Source organism: Marmota monax, unplaced genomic scaffold, assembly GCF_021218885.2.
Source record: "Marmota monax isolate L192 unplaced genomic scaffold, Marmota_monax_Labrador192_F-V1.1 WCK01_AAM20220418_F8-fsc00142, whole genome shotgun sequence".
Lineage (NCBI taxonomy): Eukaryota > Metazoa > Chordata > Mammalia > Rodentia > Sciuridae > Marmota > Marmota monax.
In genome coordinates this window covers 4,124,031-4,146,899 of record NW_026692025.1, presented here as the reverse complement: position 1 = coordinate 4,146,899, position 22,869 = coordinate 4,124,031, and the positions used below count along the sequence as shown (strand labels likewise).

Here is a 22,869-nt window from a genome sequence, read left to right as displayed (position 1 = left end):
CTAGGCTGTTCATGAGGAGGTAACTGCAAGAACTCTCAACTTGGAGAAAACCTATGGCTGGAAATGAAGGGAATGAGCTCAGCTCCATATCAACTCTTGTAGGAAAAGAGAGCCATGTGACAAAAGCACCTCAACACAATCCCAATACAACGTTCCATTTTGTTTAATGCACACACTAGACATTTTACAATTCACACTTGGACACAGCACATACAAAAGGATGTACAGATCGGTCTCCAGCACTTCTTCCTCAGAGAAATGATACTAACCCCAATCCAAGTGGCTGAGGCAGTGGGCCTGCCCCACAGCATGAGGACACGCCTCCCCACCAAGTTCCCTATCTTCTGGCTCCCTTAGCAGTCTTCCATGGAGCTGTGAGCTCACTCGCATATACTCAGAGCTAATACTATAAATGTTAAACTTTTTATAAGTTCTCCCTGCCAAGCTTGGCTGATAATCACTGTTCTCAATTGGCCTTTCCATATCACTCCCTTTTTCCTACCACCTAGGACCAGACCTGAACTGACTAATGAAGCATTCCTATAGACAGGAGAGGAGTTCCCAAGGCTTCTGCAGGCCACAGTGCCCAAGCAAGTGTCAAATGCCAGCGGGAAGAAGGAGCCCTTGGAATGATACTCTCTGCAAATGGGAGGCCAAGGACCGCCCAGGCCTGTCCAGGCACTTGAAGTTAGCGCCTGTGGGCCAAGTGATGGGTTTTATGCAGGAGGGCTTTACGCAGAAGGCACCGAGGTAGCTAAGGGAGAGCAGATAGGGCTCTTGTCACTGAAGTCAGTGATACTGAGAAAATGGTTTTACCGAGAGCATTTATTTTACATCATGGCTGCAGGGTTTCAACGTCTGTGCCATCAGATGGGCCTCTCCATAAAGGTAAGATGGATAACACCTGAGGTCACCCTGTCTAGGTGCCAACAGACCAGAGGTGCAAAAATTCTTCATAGCCACCTCCAGCTCAGCAATGGCCAGGCTGTGGGGCCATCATCTCTTGATGTCCTTGGTATCAGGGAGGCACAAATCTGATTGATGATATTCTCACCAGCAGTGTGGAAGGTCTTGGAAACAGGCAAATCTTGCAAACAATGGCTCCCTGACTTCCTGAGGCCCATTTCCCTTCCTTCATGTTGCTGCGTCCTCAGTGCTCCAGCCTGCCTTTCAGACCCAGTGCTGGTGTGTCTGGGCCAAACAGGACAGGGAACAGCTGGAAGGCTGCAAGCACTCGCTGGGAGTGGGCTTACCAGACCACCTAGAGACAGCACCACCTCTGAAGCCCCTCCGGCATGAATAGGCTTTTAAAACAACGGACACACACGGTAGCATGCATTAGATGGTGGGTGGGGTCTGCTTGGATTTCAGTGGTTTCCTTAAGAAATGGGAATGCCTCATCCCAGCTCAGCAAAGGAGCAAATGTGCAGCATGTGGAATGCGTGGGGCCATCATGCAGTCCAAAGACGCCCTGAAGTTTTGTAAATAGAATCTTGCCTGCTGGTGACTTATATTCTGCTTTCAGAATTGCTCTCTGGGAGGCTGGAGGTGTGGCTTAGAAGGATTGCCTAGCATGAGGCAAAGAAGCAAACAATTGCTTTTTGACATGCCAAACTGATAACCAGCACACAGGGCTCTATGCTGTAGCTCAGCCTCTGCCAGCAGAGCTTGCTGGGGGCAAGGGCTAAAGGAATACCATGAAGCCAGCTATGCTCTGGCCCAAACCACGCAACTTGGGCCAGGTTAGGGGCCATTCCTTGGGTTCTCATGTCTAACATATCATCAATGTTCCAAATGCTCTTCATCAGAATCGACAAGGAGGATAACTACAGAGCTACACAGGCAGAAGCAGCTCCTTTTCCTCCTTCCATACATTTCTTTTTCTTTCTTTTCTTCTACTTTGGTACCAGGAATTTAACTGGGATGTTTAACAACTGAGCCACATCCCCAACCTGATTTTTTTGTTGTCTGTCTGGTTTTTTTTTTTTGTTTGTTTGTTTTGTTTTTGAGATAGGGTCGTTTAGGGCCTCACTAAGTTGCTGAGGCTGGTATCAAACTTGTGATCCTCCTGCCTCAGCCTCCTGAGCTGCTGTGATTACAGGTCTGTACCCTCCCATACATTTCTAGGCAACTTCTATGAGCATGGTTCTGGTTTCAATGCTCGTTCTCCATGCCTGTAGCTCTTGCTACTCAAATGAGCTCATATACAGGGTGGGGTGACCACCCACCACCCAGTAGAAAACATTTCCAAAGCAGAAATGACTCTTAAGAATTTTACCCTGGCCATTCCCTCTGGAATCTGGTAGGAATTAGGGCTGCAAGTCGCAGCTTCCAACTTCTCCAGATTCTTATACTCTCAGGGCAGGATTATCATGAGATGCACATTTGCACTGAAGTAACTGAAAAGTCTCCACTTGTGCCAGCTCTAAAGGCCAGCAATGTAAAATCCAGGATTGGAAAAGAAAAACACTGCCCTGGGTATTACATGTGTGTGGCATTGCTTGGTGTTGATTTGTCTGCCCCGTGCAGGGGTTCCAAGTGAACTGGGTGCTAGCAGGACCCAGCCACTTACAGCTCTCAGAGGTCACTGCCAGAGTCAGCCACTCCAGTGTGTAGGGGGATCATACCACCTTTCGATTTATCACCCAAGCAGAAATGCTCTCCTTCCACGCCGTCCCCAGTGTCCTCTTGCCTGCTCTCATCTTGGTTTCCCCTCCCCATGCTGAGGCTGGGACAGGATGGCTCTGAGGAGCTGGTGACCCAGCAGGTTCCAAGGATGATGCTGGTAATCTGCTGGAACTGGGTCCTGAGTCTCAGTACCAAGTCTCTTCAGAGCGCCTGGGGCAGGGCAGACACCCCACCCTGCAGGCAGGGCACAGAAACCAAATTCACGAACACTCAAAGCTTGTCAGGAAAACTCACAACAATAAGAAGCCAATGATGTGGAAAGCGTAGCACAGCAGCTGGGGGTCTACATGAGGGGCCGAAGGGTGGTGGCACCCTTCATGTGTGTATGCTGCTGAATGGAGCCTCAGATTGAGGACAGTACGGGTTGCGAGGGCTCTGCAGACTGTGTTTGCAGTGCTGAGTATTTCACTAGGGAAAGAAGACATGTGTTAGGTGGTCTCACCTGTATCCTGCACAGAAGGCCCTGCTAGGGACAGAATTGTGCTTCCTGCATGTTGGGTCAGGAACTGACCCAAGCCTGTCCCAGACACACTTCCTCTGGGGCCCATTCCCTGCCCTGTGTCGGACATGCCTTGGGCCCTGGAACAATGTTCTGGGTGGGTGAAGGGGGAGAAAGGGAAGCCAGCCAGGCTCTGCAGAGCCCAGCCTCCACTTCCTCACCTGGAATCTGGAATGCTCCTCACAGGGTTACTGATTATTTTAAATAAAGCACTCAATACAGCACTTGGCCAGTACAGGTGCTCACTCACTCAATGGAGGCTAGAAGTCTTAAAACTTGTGATAGTGAATGCTACCTCTCATAGAATCCTTTTTTTCCACATTTGGACCCAGGGCTATTTTCATCTATTTGGTACGGCAACACCTTGATGATGACATGAGAACCTTGTTCCCCTTACACAACAGTCCCTCCTGATCTCCTTGGCCCCATCATAATGGCTGTTGCCCTGTGACTCTGGTCACAACACACCTGGGCTCTGCTAGTCTCCCTGTCTGTGCCATCCCAGCCTTAGCTGATAGGAAGGTGGCTTGCCTTCTGCTTCCTGAAGCCTTGCCAGGCCTCTCCACTGGCATTCTGGGCCACAGGCTATATCTTCCTGGAGAAGCTGGCTACTCCAGACCAGTGGCCTGATCTTATGTGGCCTCAAATTGCTGCTAGTTCCTGAAGCCCAAAAGTGCTCACTGAGCAAGGAAGGGAAGGATGAGAAGGTCTGGGTTTTAACCATGTACCCGCCCTGCCTTTGGCAATTTTCAAATCAAAAGGCTATAGATCTAGGTGAAAAGTCTTCCCACAGCTCTATCTAAATGTGTCCAGGACATGTCCCTTTCTGCCAACAGGGAACAGAGAGGTACCTGGTGCTCCAGCTCAGATCAATCAAGAGCAAGAATAGCAGGAGTGCCCAAAAGTCGCTGACATGGCACCAGATGCTCTGTCATCCCAGCAATGCCAGTCTCCTGAAGCCAGAAGACGCTGGCTGATCAGGCACACCTGGGCATTTGTGGCCTTCTACTCTGGCTGGTCATTCTATGCTTCCCTAGCCCAGTTCTGCTCAGTGCTGGGGCCACCAACTAGGAGACTTTCAGCAAGGAATAGTAACCAAGATGTCCTCACCTTGGGGTTCCTCACATACAACGGCTTCCAGGTTCTCCCCTTTCACGTAGTCTGCATTGAGACCCTCTGGAAAGGGTGGATGGCAGTGTTAGTGATGGGCATGGAAATAAAGGGGCCCCCTGTGATTCAGCACTGCTGACCGAGTCCTCCATTACAGTAGCTGCCCACTTCAGACCCCTGTCCTGGACAACCTGGACATCCTTTATCTCAACTGAAACTGTCCATCTGGAACTGCACTGCTCAGGAGTACTCATCAGTGCCTCAGAGATGAAATATTATGCATCAAAGGCCGCTGACACCCTGTCCCTATAGGGCAGCTCTGCTCAGAAGAGGAGGCACCAGACAGCAGGGCTCAGCACCATCCACAGGTCCCATGTGTGACCCAGGGACCAGGGAGGTAGTGAGAGAGCCAAGTGCCACATGAGTGACTGATGGATGCAGCACAGAGAGGGGGCAGATGGCTGAATGGAGCTCACTGTGGAGATGCCAACAAAGCCTCCTGCCAACACATGGCCTTCCCAGCAGCACCTGCACCGAGAAACCAAATGGCTTCTCCTGGCAGCAGGAATAACTGCTGTCCCCACCCAAGCTGGAAGGGCCCAGGGTCTACTGGCAGCTGCTCTAGTCTAGTTGGCTAACTAGAATGCAGAGATTCAACAAAGCATCCTCTTCAGTCCAGCAGAGGCTTGTAGTGGACAGCACACCTGCTGCTGCTAAAGGAGAATCCACAGACCTTGTCTCATCTCTTGGTAACCCAGGCCCTGCAGGAAAATTGTGGTTCTAATAGACCAATTGACCAAGCACTAGCACAAGTCACACTATCATCCCAGGCCAAGGGCTCAAGATGGAAGCCAGATGAGCCTTTGAAAAAATGCAGTCATTGCTCTTTGGCACAGGTGGCCAGCCCCATGCACAGCCAGGCAGGGGAGGGCCCAGCCCTGATGGGTGGGGGCTAGGAGATTGCCTTCTGCCTGTACTTGCTCCTCAGGGATGGCCACTAGGGGGCATCTCAGTGTCCTCTCTGATCCTGCCCCATCCCTGACCCCCAGCCACACAGGCCTGGGGACAGAGGGTCTGGCAAGTGGCATCCTCACACACATATCAGGGAAAGCTAAAGATGGTTGTGGTTGCAGCCAAGTTGGTGAGTGCCAGGGAAGAGGATGGGGTGGGGAGCATGAGAAAGAGCAAGATGAGGCAAGGGAGGGGGAGGAATGATGAGGTGTCCAAGGACAAAGCACAAGGAACATAAGTAAATCAAAGCACGTTGTTACCTTGACCTTCCGCTGCATCTGAAGGCAAGACACGAATCTTAGAACCCTGGAGTAAGAACTCAGCTCCTGGCAACCAAACTCTTGGGCTTTCTGTGAGACACACTGACCACTGGCACTGGAGGCAGACAGGGGAAGCTGACAGTCCCCAAAGCATGGGCTCCTTTGGTAGCAGTAGTGACCAAGAGCACCTGAGGCCCACATAGAAGGTGGAAGCAGGCCCTCCACAGAAACAGTGTCTATGAGGTTAGCCACCCTACAAATATCCTCAAGACTGTTTCTGATCCTGGCCTGGACTATATATCATTAGCACATCAGTACATGAAGCACAACAGTCCCTATGGAATGGACAGTCCAGAGAAATGCAGGGTTGGGGTGTAGTCAGACACAAACCCACTGGCCTTGCAGGTTCTGGCAAAGTCAGCAGGGGGCATTGTGGCAGCACAAAAAAAGTGCAGCCAATGCAGCCACAGGCTGGTCCTGGGGAAGGATTCCTGAGAGGAAATGCTCTGGGCCAGAGGACAAGAGGAGCTCTCTGGAGACAGAGGCTGCAGGGTGGAGAGGGCAGGGCATCCAGGGAAGCGGGTATGGCTGTAGAGAAGGCTTCAAGGGACAGGGAGGAGCCACACCATAGTGGGCTTTGAATGCCAAGCTCAGGGCCTGGAACATAACTTGAGGGCAGCCGGAAACACGAGGTCCAGGCATTTTAAACAGGTCCTTCTTGAAGAGGGAGAATTATGGGAGGGGAGAGGGGCAGGCAGGAGGCAGATGAAACCATCCAGCTAGGAGATGGAAGAAGACCTGGGCCTGGACAGGCAGTGGCCATGGCAACAGTGAGAGAGCTGTGGCCCAGAGGAGACACATTGGGTGGCACAGGTCCCAAGGTTGGGAGTACACAGGTCGGGCACAGGAGGGAATCCCAGGCCTTTACCTTCGGGAGACAGACACCCAGGGAAAGAGGGGGGTTGACAAAGAAGGGCAGTAAAGTCCAAGATCAACAGAGTGGGGGAGAGTTCCCTCTGGAACCAGCCACTTTGCCTGCTAATTCAGTGTGTGAAACCTCACACCTGTTTGTTTATTAAACAAGTGTGAAGACAATGTATTTTCCTTTTACCTTAGTGTCCCTGTAAACACATCCAATCAAGATGTTTATTCTATGTTTTGGAAATCAACCCATTTTCCTCCTCTCTATTCCTACCTGGGTGGCTCTGACCTTATTTGGTCACAAGATTTGTTCATACAGCTGAGGTCCAGAAGACCCACCCTGTCTGTTCAACCCAAGTCCTCTTGGCCATCTGTTGCCCTGCCCTTGCCAGGCTGAGGCACAGGGCTGGCTTCTCACCCACAGGAACAGTCCTGAGGCTCTGGGTGTGAATGAATGATCTGCATTCACCCAGCTCTAGTCCTTTTGTAAAATGGGGTCATCAGGGTCTACTTGGAGTTGGACCACATCACTTCATCTCTCAGGCCCCAACCTCTTCACCGTCAAGTATGAGAATGGACCTGAGTGGACCTGAGTGAGCTCACACCTCAGTGTTCCTCCTACCAGTCAGAACTCCAGGGTGTACTTTTCAGGGCATAGAGATAACTTGATAAGACTTTTCACACTCTAGTCAGTCATAGGGCCCTGGGAAGCTTAGGTTTGTGCCACCAGTCTCATAGAAGTCCCAGGGTTCCAGGAGAAGAGTCTGAAACCACTAAAGTGAAGTCTACTACTTATTAAGCCTCTCAAGGTGAGATCTTTCTGGACTGAGCAACATGGCCACAAGCCAAAGAACATTTGGAATCCCCAGAAACTGTAAGAGGCATGGAAGAATCGTTTCCTAGAGCCTCCAAAAGGATTACGGCCCTGCTGACATCTTGCCCTCAGATTTTCAGCCTCCAAAACTGTGAGAATGAGTCTCAGTTGTTTTAAGCTACTCAGACTGTGGTTCTTTGTCCCAACAGCCACAGGATAATGCAACAGTTGTGCAGGTCGAGACTGCTTGTTTGGCAAACCTTGTTGGTGAAACCTGTTGCCTCCCAAGTTAGAGGGCTTCTTGTCTGAGTACCTCCATGGCTAAGGACCAAGCACAGAGTGGCAGTTCCTCTCCTTGCCTCCCCATGTACGTAGGAAGGGAAAAGAGCAGAACAGCAGGACAAAGAGGTATGCCATGTGACACTTCTAGACCTCCAGTAAATGTGCAGACCTCCCACTAGTTTTGGGGTCCACTGTTATGGTTTGGATGTGGATATGGTTTGGACTGCTCAGGTGTGAGACAGTGCAAGAAGGTTCAAAGGAGAAAAGATTGGATTGTGAGAGTCTCAACCCAATCAGTGAATTCATCCCCTGATCAGGATTAACTGTGTGGTAAGTGAAGGCTGGAGGAGGTGGGCATAGAAGGCATGGTTTTAGGTTCATATTTGTGTCTAGTGAGTGGAGTCTCTCTCTCTGCTTTCCGATCATCATGTGGGCTGCTTCCCTCTGTCATGCTCTTCTGCCATGATGTTCTGTTTCACCTTGAGCCCCAAGGAATGGAGCCAGCCTTCTAAAGACTAGGACCTCTGAAAATCCTGAGCCCTCAAATAAAATTTTCCTTCTCAACAGTTGTTCTGGTCAGGTCTGTTAGTCACAGCAGCAAAAGATGTGAGGGCAGGAGTGGGTGTGGCCCCATAGCAACCTTTTAGCATCAGAAAGGGGATGTTTTCAGAATCATAAGAGCCCTGGCTTGCCCAATGGCATTTGCTGCTATGTTTAAAATCCCCGAGAAAGTATGGCCTTCTGGTCAGCAGGAGAGGGACCTGTTGACCTAGAGCCTCTGGTAGCCCCACATCCCCTTGAATGTGATCAGAGGCCATAAGGATATCCCAGGGCCCTTTCCATTCTAGGGAAGGAAATGCCACAATGGTCACTGAGCTCTGTCTCCATATAGCCTCTGAGTACTGGGGCCCCTGGAATGTCAAGGTCACCTGGAAAACTCCCATCTGTTGTACACTGGTGTACACTTCAGTTGGACCTCAATTTGTCCCTGTGGATTTTAAAAGGGTACCCCACACCGTGGCCCAGGCAGTACACTTAGAAGCTAGTGTGGGGCCAGATGTGAGAGGGATGTGTCTACACTGACCCCTTCACTGTTCAGGTGCACTTACGCTGAATGCTGAAGCAAAACTTCTTCTGCTGGTAGGAGATGTAGCTGGACACAGCACCAATCAGGGCCATGGCCAGGGCACTGGCTACTCCAGCGATGGTGCCAGTCTCTGCTGACATGCCTGGGCACAAAAGAACAGGGAGAGCTTTTGCAGAGCACCTTGGAGCTTAGCTCAGGAGTGGGTTTCTCTACTTGCCCCGAACTAAGCTGGTGCAGATGCCGTAACCCCCATGTCCATGCAAGAAGGCTAAGCCATGGATGTCCAAGGCATGACGGTGACACAGTGCTCCTTGGATTTGCCAAATACTTTTGGTCTTCTATAAAGACTTGCATTTTGAGGAACTTGAAATGTAGACATGGAAATGGTACTGTCCCCGCTCTTACTAAGGCCCAGCCACAGCTCTGGGTCTTGGGTCAACAGTCCCCCTCATTGGACCACCTCCCCTGGGATTCAGATCTTCATGCTAGTTCCTTTTAAAGACTGCACCCCTCTGCTATTTGCCTTATGGCTTCTGCTGAAAACATTCAGGGAAAGGGCAGGGTACACCCTGAGACCAGCTGTGGGACAGCACTATTTTCCTTATGGCTTCCAATGAAACCTTAGGGTACAGATACTCACCAGATCCAGGGTCATCACTGCTGCCATAGCCACCACCACCTGGAGAAAGGACAAAAACAGTGTCTGCTGTGAACCTGCAGCGATGTGGATGGCAGGGCCTGTTTCTTTATGCTCGTCACCTGCAAAGCCCAGGCTTCAGGGTAGAATTGCTCATCATTCAGTTAGCTCCCTAGTTTTTCTCTCTGCTGTCCAATGGGGCAGCTGCACTTAGCACCCCACCTACAAGGGAGGGAGCAGAGGCTGGCAGGCAGCAGAGGTTGAGTACAGGGCAGGCCTGACTGAATGACAACACCATAGGAATGTTGACAGGGGTTGAGGATAGAGGGGGAAGGATTTGGCTGTGTTTCTAAGTGGGTGACATGGAGAATCCTTGTGATGACAGAACTGTTCATCTCCACCATAGTAATAGTAACACCAGTCAACACCTGTGATACAACTCCACAGAGCTCTACACACACACACACACACACACACACACACACACACACACACACAACACTCCCTGACAAGCAATTGGTACTAATTCAGGACATTAATTAGCCCTGAGTTTGTACTTCTTGTCACCCTCTTCCTTTTAGGACCAAATGCTCATTGATGGAAGGAGATGATTTTTTCTGGGCCCAGAGTTCTTAGGGGAATCCAACCTGTGGTGTTGGAGGCTATGGGTTCTGACATTTTCTTTACTAATCAAAGAGTCTTGGGAGGTGTAGGCTAATGGAATGTAAAAAGTGTACCATGGTGGGGGGAGGCAATGATTGCGGGGGGTTGGTGAGGGACAGTGACTATATGGGAACTCCCTGTACTTTGCACTCATTTTGCTGTGAATCTAAAGATGCTCCAAAAAATAAAATCTATTTTTTAAAAAAAAGAGTCAAAGGGCAGGAGAAAATGAGATTTGTTATTCTCCCACCTAGGACTGAATCACGGAATCAGATGCATCTTATAAAGATCTCAGATTGGCTATGAACAGCTATGCACAAAACAAATAACACAGCATTTCTAACAAACACACTTGCTATTGTTGGAGAAAGCAGAGTGGGAAGAAGTGTAGGAGTCACCATATACACTAATGTGTGAGTGGCAACAAGGTCACCAGTGAGTGCTTGCAGAACTACAATGCTGGCCTGTCATTGGTCCCCTCTGCTGTTCTAGAGGTGGCTATTGCCAAGGATAAAGGCAGATATCCACATAGGCTCCCTCTGTTGACACATTCAAGTGGCTAGATTTCCAGGTTTTGAACCCTCTTAGTAATTATTTTTGAGGGAGGGGGTGTGTACCAGGGATTGAACTCAGGGGCACTTGACCACTGAGCAACATCCCATCCCTGTTTTGAATTTTATTTAGAGACAGGGTTTCACTGAGTTGCTTAGTGCCTAACTATTGCTGAGTCTGGCTTTGAACTTACAATCCTCCTGCCTCAGCCTCCTGAGCTGCTGGGACTACAGGATCCTACCACTGCACCCAGCTCTAGGTAATTCTTTAACATAAAGAGAGAATGAAGCTGAGTGTAGTCCCAAGCCTGCTCACTTCCTCATCTCCCCCCAGGGGTGCAGAGAGAGACTGGCCAACAGATCCAAACACTTAGGCTCCTGATTATCTAGCTGTGATTATAGGAAACACTGACTTAAGATGATAACCAAAACTGTAATTCTTTCCTCTCCAAAAACAGGGATCTCATCCTGTGAGGCTAGAGGAAAAATAGAAAAATAAAGCTCATCACCCCAAATCCTGTCCAGTTGAGTTGCATGAACCTTGTTACTGGAGTTAGCCACGCCAAGGTCCTGGCTTTGATAACTCTTTGGCCACTGATCTCTGGTTACTTTACCTGAGCTCAAGCTGAATCCAGCTCCTCTACACAATGCACTCTGCTCAAAAGATGGTCTTGGGACAAGCAAAAAAACCACCGGCATAAAATAAAGTGATACAACTCAGTACCATCCAAGAAAATGAGTTCCCAATAAAAATAAAATGGATGAAGCCATAAAAGCACTAAAAGAAATTTTAGGACAACATTTATATTATCTTAGGGGTAAGGAATGACTTTCAAACATGATCATAAAGCAGGAAACACAAAATGGGAAAGAGTGTACCACATGTATAAACTTTAGTATTAAGAGAACAAGCAACAAAAGGAAAAATAAACTGAATTTTATAAAAATTAAAAACGTTTTGTGTTTCAAAGGACATCATCAAGAAAGTGAAAGATGGCTCATAGAATGGGAGAAAATATTGGTAAATTATATATCTGATAAGGGACTTATATTGAGAATATATAAAGAATTCCTAACAACTCAATAATAAGACCAATAATTCAATTTAAAAATAGGCAAAGGCTGGGGCCGGGGCTGTGGCTCAGTGGTAGAGTGCTTGCCTTGCATGTGTGAGGCACTGGGTTTGATTCTCAGCACCACATAAAAATAAACAAATAAAATAAAGGTATTGTGTCCATCTACAAATAAAAAATATTTAAATAAAATATAAAAAATAAAAATAGGCAAAGGATTTGATGGTCAAAAAGACACACAAATAGCCAATAAGCACCTGAAAAATCAGTCCATGTAACTCAGGAAAGGCACCCCAAAATCATAATGAAATGCCACAGAAAAGAAGAAAGGAGAAAGAAAAGGATGAGGAAAACTGAAATTCTCTTATACATTAGTAAGGACAACTGTTAAACTGTTTGAAAGTACCCCCAGGAATCCATGTACTGGAAACTTAATCCCCAAAGTCATATGTCAATGGTATTTGGAGGTGGGATATTCAGGGGGTAATCAAGGTTAGATGAGGTCAGGAGGGTGGGTCCCCATGATGGCATTAGTGGACTGATTAAAAGAAGGCCAGGGAGGGAGGGTGCAGGTTCAGTGGATTAGACATAGGGGAAGAAAGGGAGGAGGGTGGGATGGGAATGGGAAAGACAGTAGAATGTACTGGACACAACTGTCCTATGCTCATATATGAATACATGATCAGTGAATCACCACATCATGTACAAGCCCAAGAATGGGCAGTTCCAGCCTCCAGAACTGTAAGGTAAATAAACATCTTTCCTTTATTAATTACCCATTCCATGTATATACAATATGTCAAAATACACTCCACTGTCATTATAACTAAAAGAACAAAAATTTAAAAAAAAAAAAGAGGAAGAGGGACCAAGGCTACCATGTTCATTCTGTCCTGCCACATGAAGGCCTCAGCCATGTCATGATCCAGCAAGAAAGCCCTCATCAGATGATGAGCATATGTCAGCATCATGCCGTTAGACCTCCCAGCCTCCAGAACTTGGTACTAAATAAACCTCAATTCTTTTTTATTTGTTATTTTTACTTATGTATGTATGACAGTAGAATGTATTTTGGCATATTACACATACATGGAGGACAACTTATTCTAATTACGATCCTGTTCTTGTGGTTGTTCATGATGTAGAGTTACCCTGGTTGTGTATTCAAATACAAGGCTAGGAAAGTTATGTCCATTTAATTCTGTTGTTCTTCCCATTCCCCTTCTCCCCTCCCTACCCATTGTCTAATCCGATGGATTCTATTCTTCTCTTCCCTACCCTTCTTTTTTGTGGTTTAGCATCCACAAATCAGAGAGAACAATCAGCCTTTGATAAACCTCTATTCTTAACAAATTACCCAGTCTGTGATCATCAGTCACATCAACAGAAAACAGACCAAGACAGATATATATTCAAGACATACGTCCACATAAAAATTTGTATGCCAATATTCATAACAGCAACATTCATAAAAGCTAAAAAGTAGAAAAAATGCAAAGTTGTTTGACTGAATAAATGAAATATTTTTAGAATATATGCAAAAGGCTTCCTAATCCATAATGTAAAATGAACCCTTACCTATGAGAAAATTGGGCCAAGACATGGACAGGCAATTCACAAAATATATTGTCCAATAAGACATATAAAAAGTTTCACTTCTTTTGAATTAAAAAAATGAAAATTTGAACAGGACAGTGTTTTGCTCTGAATGATTTTACAGAGATTACAAAACCGTGATGTTGATGGAGGCAAAGGTCTAAGAAAAAAGGCATCTACTTGCTTCCTCATGGTTGAAATGCAAGATGGTACAACCTTAATGGAATATTTCTTGGCTGTGCCATGCAAAGTCTCATCTTTAAAAACAGATACCTTCTATGACCTAGCAATTTGACTGTTAGGAATTTAACTGACAGAAACAACTGTGCTTTTGCATATTCAGCATGACAATGCTCATCTTGACACTGTGCACAGTAGCAAAAGCTGGGGGAACCCCTCTGTACAAAAACAGGTAGCTGGTTAAAGACATGATGGTATAACATAATATCATGTTGTCACTGACAGGGTATTATAGAACACATTTCAACAATAGACCATGGTTGAATAAAAACTGGTGGTAAAAGAATACAAGGATCACAGACACACTTCTTTACAAATGTATATTTGTGCATAGAAAAAGAACTTCCAGTTTATATTCCAAAGTATTATTGGCCCTTCTCCCTAGATGGCACAACAACAAACTTTTTTACATAATTTTTTACATATGTACACCTTTTTTTTACAGAATTCTAGAAAACTTGTAAATATGTAAGCCCCATATGATCTATTTCTCTCCAAGAGGCTATTTCACAAGTCATTGGCAAGATCTTCATTTTCTAATACAGTACATTTTATCCCACCTGCCTTCCGAGTTCATGATTATATACTAAAGGGACTATGGTACTCTTCTGTCACACCAGAAATTTCCCTGTACAGTGTACTTCATGCTGCAACTTGCTTTCAGCACAGACTGCTATAGCTCTAGGAACCTCTGATCTAACGATAGCCACTGTAGCAACAGTAAGCACCTGCCACATCAGGTCCCAGAGCTACAGGAACCCTGTAGCAACCACCACCACTATAAGGGCAGCTACAGTTATGCTGACCACGATAGTTATAGGGACCCTGTAGAACAGGAGGCACTGGCTAGTGAGAGAGTTGTATGCAATGGTTTCAATATGGTTTGTCCCCTTGGAAACCGGTGTTGAAATCTGATTGCCACTGGCAGTGCTGGGAGGTGGGGCCTTTAAGACATGATTAGGTCTTGAAAAAGGATTAAGTCTTTTGTCCTGGGGATGGATTAGTTAGCACAACAGCAGGCTGTTATACTGTGTTTTGACTCATCTGTAGGTGTCTACTTGCACTTCCACTTTTCTGCCCTATTATAATACAACATGGGGCCTTACTAGAGGGGGTTGTCCAATCTCAAGCTTCTAGCCTCCAGAACTGTAAGGTAAATCAACATCTTTCCTTTATTAATTACCCATTCTTAGTTATTCTGTTACAGCAATAGAAAATGGACTAACACATTGTAATAAGCCCCATTTTCAAAGTAGGTGTCAGACACCCCAGCAGCTCAAATACAAAAACAACAATGTACACATACACAGCCTTGAGTTCTATACAGCCACACACCTGGGGAGGCAAGGACACAATGCATGTAGATGCCATTCTCTGATAGCAGCCCAAGCCCTGGCTCATGATGAGGAATGACACATTCAGTTGCCAAGGACACAGAGAGTCATATAACAGAAGGATAACTGTATATAGAACTGTTAGCGGAAGATGTTCAGGTGTTTAAATACATTTGTGAGTATTCTGGACTTCAATGAGACACAGTTTGGGCTTTCAGATAGTTTATAAATGTATTTTTCATTATCTAAAATTAAATGGCAGAAGTGCAAAATAAAATTAAGTTAATAAATAAAGTGTATTATTTTGGTTGTGAGGTGTCCCCCAAAAGCTCAAGTGTGAGACAATGCAAAGTTTGGAGGAGAAATGATTGGGTTATGGCCTTAACCTAATCATTGAATTAATCACTGATGGATTAACTGAGTGGTAATTAACTGAGGCAGGTGGGGTGTAGTGAGAGGAGGTCATTATTGGGGGCATGCCTTTGGGGTATATATTCTGTATCTGGTAAGTGGAGTCTCTCTGCTTCCTGATCATGTCAGCTGCCTCCCTCTGCCACACTCTCCTGCCATGATGTTCTGCCAATTGAGAACAGACACAAGGACCAGAGGAAGGTCAAGGTAAGGTAATCACTTCATGAAAAGGCTACAATATACCAGCACCCTTAAGGACAGAGCTTCAGTGTAGTAGAGGACAGGACTGAGGTCACACAGAAACTTCCTGTTACTTCTGCTACCCCATCTCCCACAAGCACCCTGGAGCTCAACTGGGAGAAAGCTGGATTTACAGGTCAGACACAGAGTTCACCTCCCCTCACACTGCACCCTTACCCACACCTTCTGGGAAGTCCTGGGCTCCCTCACATGTTTTATCCCATGCCATGATCCCACCCCTAATGTGGATCACAGGATCAACAGGTTTATATTTTTTACATAGCCCTCATTTCTAAAATTGTTGGGTCACTAGGTAGGTGTATGTTTAGTTTTCTAAGAAATTTTACCAACAATGCATGAGAATTTCAGTTGTCTCACATCCTTATCAACATCTGATATTATCAGTATTTTCTTTTCATTTTAGCTATTCTGATAGGTGAGTTGTAGTATATTATTGTGATTTTAATGTGTATTTCCTTGAAAAACATTGATTTTGAGTATAATAATCTCCTCTATGAAGAGTCTATTCAAATGTTACACTCAGTTTTAACTGGCTATATGTTCATTATTATGCAGTACTTTTAAACAGAGGAGTGACACATGATCAGACTCATGTTGTTGATGGTTCTCCGGAAGCTGCACGGAAGGCAAACTGGATCAAGGAGACCAGATAAGAGGTTAGGGGAAAATCCATGGAGAGGAGATGAGGGCCTGAAATTGATGGGAGGTAAGGAGAAAGAATATTCCAGTTTCAAAATATACAAGGGGAAAGGACTTCTAACATGAGAGAGTGAGGAGAACACATTCTCTCCTTAGAAACTAGAAACTGCTTTACTTTCAGTCAGAGCAGCTTGAGTCAGAGGCATTTTTGCTCAGGACTGCCCTCATTTTCCCTCCCCCTAGGTCTTTTAACAGATTGTTCCCTGGATACCATAAAACCCAGCAACCATGCTGTAGATGCCAAAGGAGACGGACTTGACTTGGAGCACTGTCAGGTAACATGGAAATCTTGGAGTTAAGTGAATAGGGAGGGCCAGCAGTTTCTTTCACCTGAGCAAGACACCAACCAGTTACCTGGCTAAGATCTAATAGGGAAATGGGGAGGTGAAGCAACTGCAGAGAGCTTAAAAAACTCTTTACATATTCCTAGTCATCCTGAAGCTAAATATAGGCCCAGCAGAGTCTAGTACGGGATGAAGGACAACCATAGAGATACTAGAGCAGAACTAAGATTCTACACATGAACACTTACATTTATGTCAACTGGCTTTCAACCAAGGAGCCAAGATGATTCAAAGGAGGAAAGGATAGCTGTAAGGATGGCCTTAACCTAAGAAGGGCCTTAGCCTACCACCATTTTAAAATAAAACTACAGTCCCCACCAGGCACGCCTACAGAGCCCTCCAATATTGTTATCAGGCATAGCCTGATAAAATAAAGTCACTTTTCACAACCCTGACAAAACTCAGAGTGAAGTCACTTGTCATTTGCCTTTGCCCTGATAAAGTCAGAGGCAAGAGATCAGGGTGGAAACCACTAGACCAGATGTCCTGACCCCAGAATGAAAGAAACGCAGTAATGGCTGATAGGGATTCAAAGGGTGGGTAGAAGCCCCCAGACTTAGCATAAATGATGGAGCAAATGAACAGACTTTCATCCAGCTAACACTGATGCCCTCACTCTGGAGAGCCTGATGAGGACCTGGACTGATACCCCAACTCTTCTCATCATTTGCCTCTGCGTTGTCCTCACTGCTGTCAAACTCTACAGCTACATCTTGACCCTGGTGAGAGTCACAACTTCTCCCTACGACCCTCTCCCCAGTGGGCCATCAGCTCCACCCCAGGAGAAGCCTGCCTTGGTTCCTGATCTGATCACTATGGTCTGAGTGAGTGGACATCTACCCAACTTAAAGCCTAAGGCATGAGACTTTAGATCTGGCACTTGAGCTTAGCATGCAGAGGGAATTGTCATGAGCCTGTCATGACTAAGTGTGTTTGCTGTGCTTAGAATTAATCTAGAATTGTTTGCTGTGTATTGATTATGTCTGTTGCAGTGCCCAGCATTAAGGATTGTCATTTTCTTGATTAAGAACCTATAGAGTGAAATTTTATTGAGTAATTTGAGTGAATAAAGCACTGAAAAGGGCATTAGTGTGTGGACATTCTTTATTTCTCCCCTCGACTACATAGTCACACCTTTCTCCATCACGACAATAGCCTTGTCAACAAACAGTGCTAAGGCAACTGAATATCCACATGTCAAAGAAAAAATCATGTCCTAATCTCACACCATAGATAAATGAACTCAAAATGGAGAAAAGTCCTAAATGTAAGGCTAAAACTGTAAAACTCTTGGAAGACTTAGGGAAAGGTCACCAAAGCATAATCTATAAAAGAAAAAAAATGAATGAGTTGAACTTTATAAAATTACTAGTATCTTTATTCTACAAACAACCCTAGAGCGAAAAGGAAAAGACAAACCACAGACTGGGAAAAAATATTTGCAGAATCATATATATAATATTTGTATCCAGATTATATAAAGAGCTCATTAAATGTCAACAATAAGAATGCAAACCACTCAAATTTTAAATTGGGGAAAAATATGAACAAATTTCACCAGAGAATATAAAATAAGAAATAAACAATGGTTTGGGGTGTAATTCAGTGGTGAAACATTTGCCTGGTATGTGTGAGGTTCTGCCTTCAGTAAGGGGATGCAAAAGAAAACCACCAGAAACCAATACACACCTATTAGAATGTCTGAATTAAAAAAAAAAAAAAAGAAAGAAACTGACAATACCAATCACTGACAAAGATGTGAAGCAACAGGAACTCTCATTCATTGCTGGTGGGAATGCACAGTAGTACTGTCACTTTAGAGGACAGCTTGGCAGTTTCTTGCAAAGTTAAACATAGACTTGCCATATGAACCAGCAAGCACGCACCTAAGCTATTTATCCAAGTAAGGTGAAAACCTACGCCTGCACAAAAATCTGTAGGGTAAATGTTTAAAGCACCTTGATTCATATTCACCAACAGCTGGAGGCCACCAAGGTATCTTTCAACAGGTGAATGGGTAAATAGTGGTATATCTCTACTATGGGTTGTTATTCAGTACTAAAATGAAACAAGCTATGAAAAGATATGGATGAACTTTACATGCATACTGCTAAGTGAAAGAAGCCAGTCAGAAAAGGCTATATCCTATACAATTGCAATGACACAGCATGTTGGAAAAGAAACAGCTGTAGAGATGGTGAACAAATCAGTGGTTACAATAATAGAAGACAGATAAGACTTGAAGGAGGCAGGAATAACTGAGGATTATAGAGGGAATGTGTAGAAGAACTTACAATAGAACAAAACAAAACATGAACTAAGTAGGTGGAGGAATCCCAGGATGGAATGTCAACAGTGACAAATGAATTTAACCCATTATAAACATATGGCAAAACCATACTGAATGCACAGGGGTGGAGGAGATGGTCTAAGTAACTGGGAAACAAAGGGGTATGGGCTGAGAATTCTTATACTGATATACAGGCATAGCTGAACTAAGCAAGAAAGGAGCAGGATGACAGATGGTAGAAGTCAGGTTCTCACCATCAGAGAGGCAAGTTACAGATAAGCAAGCAAGCAAGACCAAAATAAGCCTTTTGGCACTAGATTCAAGTAGATATAAGTATGAAGTAATGTTTAGGTTAATATAACTACAGACGATTAAGCCTAAAAATAATCATAGCTATGTGTGCATACTTAGTGCTATGTGTCACGTGTTTGTATACCCCTCACAAATTCATATGCCAAAGTCTTGACATCCACTGTGATGCTGTTAGGAGGTGGGGTCTTTGGGTGGTTATTAGGTCCTGAGCATAGACCTCTCATGATGGGGTTAGGGCCTTATAAGAAGACATGACAGAGCTTGTATCCTCCTTCTGATCTCCATGTGAGGAAACAGAGAGAGGGTAACCAGCTACAGGCAAAGAACCTAGGTCACACATGACATAAAGCTGAAACCATCAGTATGTCACTAGGAAACACAGTGGGAGAAGCTTCTTACATGCACTCAGATACAAATGACAGGGGAATACCAAAGAAGGTATTGATTAAAATGGGGAAAAATCCCAGTCCAGACTAGGCAGGGAGGGAGTGAAGGGGGAGGGGGTGGGTTCACCCTCTTAGGCAACGTAAGAGGACCTATTGACAAAAGACTGGCATTTTCACCCAGATGAAATATGGGCCTCCTAAAGGGCCAGGGAAAAGGTTTCATGAGGAAAAAATACATAACAGATAATATATTGTTTCACAAACACACTAAAGTATAGCTGAATCTATTCCCTAGGACATGAGGCTGGAAATGCATTAACAGATGTTCTCTTTATGCTGAAGTTTATAATTTATTTAAATGTGATGCTTTACCTTTGCTCCCAACATGAACATGTTTTTGTGTAAAGGATAGTGTCTGAGAAGATAATTGTGTACTTGTCATAATCATGTTTCAGTTTCACACTTGTCCTTTCTGGTGGGACCCCTTGATCTTCTTTTACTGACACCCATAATGACAGAGGATATAACCGAAGCTAACAATTGATTATTCGTTACAAGAGAAGTTCCAATGTGAACCTAATTAAAGAATTTCCTTATACTTCTTCCTTGCTAAAACAAGTACTTTTAATAAGGAAAAGCCCCTGACATGCCATTCAGACCTTCCCTCACATGCATGCTTACACACACAACTACTGCCCTCATCTCCCCATCTGGAAATACCATTTGTCACCCAGAAGTAATTGGCTAATTTGCTAGGTTTGCCCTTTAAATGTTCCATGTTCTCCTGACACCTTTGAGTTTCATTTAGAGGCTCTTAGGGTTTTTTTTCTAGAGATGACACTGTCTGGAAAGGGATTTCTGAAGATAATTCTGAATATAGTACCTGAATCACGAAAGAACAATGCTCCCATATGAAAGACACACTGTTCTTGCAAGAAAGAAGCAAATGTCAGTACCACAGTCAGGACTGTGAGGCATCTCAGGGTTACAGCTACACCCATAACTTGTCACACCCCTAGCCTGTTACTACAGCATGCCATCACAATGAGTTATAACCAAAGTGTTAACAACCTACTCCACTCACCATCCTAACACGTGATCACAAGTTTCTGCCGCAACACATTACAACCACAAGTTACAGACATAGCAAGTTACAGCTACAAGTCATAACACTAAGTTGTTTCACCACATTAACAAATCTGGCTGACACCCCCCCCCATACTTAGCATCAGATTTGATATACACTATGATAAAAGGTTTAAATCATTGGTAGTTGTGCGGGGGATGAAAAATATAGTGCCTTGGGGAGGGTGTGATGACTATTCAGGGATAATATGATGGAACCATTCTGCCTCCTGATTGTGGTGATAGTGACTCAAATATTCACATGATAAAATTTCACAGATACACACACACACACACACACACACATGCACACACAGGAAATCTGAACAAGGTATGTCCATGACTTCACAGTATTGCACAGATGTCAGTTTCCTGGTTTGGACAATGTTCTTGGGTTCTGTATGACCCTATCCTCAGGGGGGAAAGGGCACAAGGAGGGATTTCCCTGAAGTAGTGTTACAACTGCCTGTGAGTCTTAAGCTATTTCACTAAAGGTATTTAAAAAGATATGTGACTTGCTAGGAGCCTTTAAAAAAAAAAAATGCATCAGGATGAGCCTTTGTTCAAGCACAGCAGGAGGGGCAGGCTTTCTCTGGGGAAGGCCATTCTGTACGTGTGTTCTGCCCTTGGTCATTCTTCACTCAGCACTGCCTCACAAACAGGCTACTGCTAGCATGGAAACGTCAGTCCAGGAGGCACCTTGGCTCAAAGGGCAGCAGGAGAAATGTGTAGCTTTTCCAAAGTGACTTTTACAGGCAACTTTGAGTTTCATGGCCCATGTCACTGCAAGGGAACTCCAATTTGCAAGCTGGGGTATCTGGGTACTATCTCTCATTTCCCAGAAGCTGAGTAAGAATGGCTCAATTAGCCTGGTTGCTGCATAAGCACCTTTTTAACCAGAATAGGAACACAGTTGAACAAATCAACACTACTACCTTTATTCTTATCAGGTTTGTATTCACCACCTCCTAATATGTCTTCAAGATCCTTGTCTGAAAAACCTAGAAAAAAATAAAATATACATTTCAATGACAAAACACTTTTAGCAACAAGAAACTCATATTAGTTAACATTAATTAATATTAATAGAAAATGCTGCCAGTTCCACTTGAGAATGTCCTTGATGGCACTGGGGGCATGGACTAGTGGAATAGTACTTGCCTAGTATGTGCAAGGTCCTGGGTTGAATCCCCAGAACCACACAAAAAATCCCTTGATGAAGATGGTAGACAAAATTCCAAGAGGGCCCCAAGACTTCCCACTGCTGGTGTGTACATGCCCTGCATAACAGCCAGTCTTTTCAAATGTGAGTGGGACTATGAAGTGGATGGATATCATTCCCTTGATTAGGTCATAGGTCATATTACATTGCAAAGGTAAAGGGATTTTGCAAACATAATTAAGATACAGTAATCAAAAGGAAAATTACACTGGGTGAGCCTGACTTAATCAGGTGACCCCTTAAATGCAGGTTTTATCTTCCCTCAAGTTCAGACATCAGAAGCAAAAATGCAAGTCTTTCTCTCTCTTCTCCCTCTCAACCCTCTCTCTCTCTGCCTTTCTCCTGCTGGTCCTGAAGAAGCAAATAGCTGAAAGGAAATGTACTGTTAGCAACCACATGAGCTTGGAATTTGAGACCCCAGCCCTGGTCAACACCCTGATTAGAGTTCTATGAAACCCTGAACAGAAAGCTCAGCTTCCTAACTGACTAAAGGAAATTTCAAGATGGCAAATGGGCATTATCTTCATTCGCTATTTCTTTAAAAAAAAAAAAAAAACTACGTTTCTGAAAATTCGTGATGGGAGTAATAGAAAACCAATACAGGAAGCAGAACAGTTATTAATTACATATAGTTCAACCACTGAGTACACCTCTTTGAATATTCCATGATGAAATGGAAAGTATGCTTATGGCATTTCTGTTGCACTTGAAGAACTATAGTTCTCTCAAAGGCAGCTGTGTGACTGCTCCAATTCTAAGGTCTTAGCTGCTTTGGGTCACAGGAGACCACTTTTATTGGATAGAATGAATGATGGACCAACTATAGTTATACCATGTTGATGTTTTCTTGAAAATCAATGAAATGATTTCAACAATTCAGGAAGGCCACTAATGGTATTTATTGCCAAGAATATGATTTCAACTAAAACTTAGGATTCTCAAAAACCTATATCCATCACTGTGATTTAATAGCTTCCCAATACTCAAAGACCTTTTCTAATGACATAGGTGGTGATATTAACAAATGTGACTTTGGGTTTTGCATAATGAAGT

The 22,869-nt window shown here is 44.6% G+C and overlaps 1 protein-coding gene across 2 annotated transcripts in view; it reads right to left on the bottom strand.

Moving 5' to 3' along the window:
- Positions 1-145: 145 nt before the first annotated feature.
- The window catches only part of Cd99l2 (CD99 molecule like 2), a 101,616-nt gene continuing 78,892 nt past the window's right edge, over positions 146-22,869 (bottom strand). Inside the window, exons 7-12 of one of the 2 annotated variants that reach the window (XM_058582620.1) lie at positions 21,530-21,595; positions 9,313-9,351; positions 8,695-8,814; positions 5,569-5,586; positions 4,298-4,363; positions 146-3,096 (exon numbers count right to left, since the gene is read on the bottom strand). In XM_058582620.1, coding sequence (XP_058438603.1) covers positions 3,032-3,096; positions 4,298-4,363; positions 5,569-5,586; positions 8,695-8,814; positions 9,313-9,351; positions 21,530-21,595 — 374 coding nt within the window. In that variant the 3' untranslated portion in view covers positions 146-3,031. The remainder of the gene's footprint in view (positions 3,097-4,297; positions 4,364-5,568; positions 5,587-8,694; positions 8,815-9,312; positions 9,352-21,529; positions 21,596-22,869) is intronic. The other variant, XM_046453565.2, reaches the window with a different exon arrangement.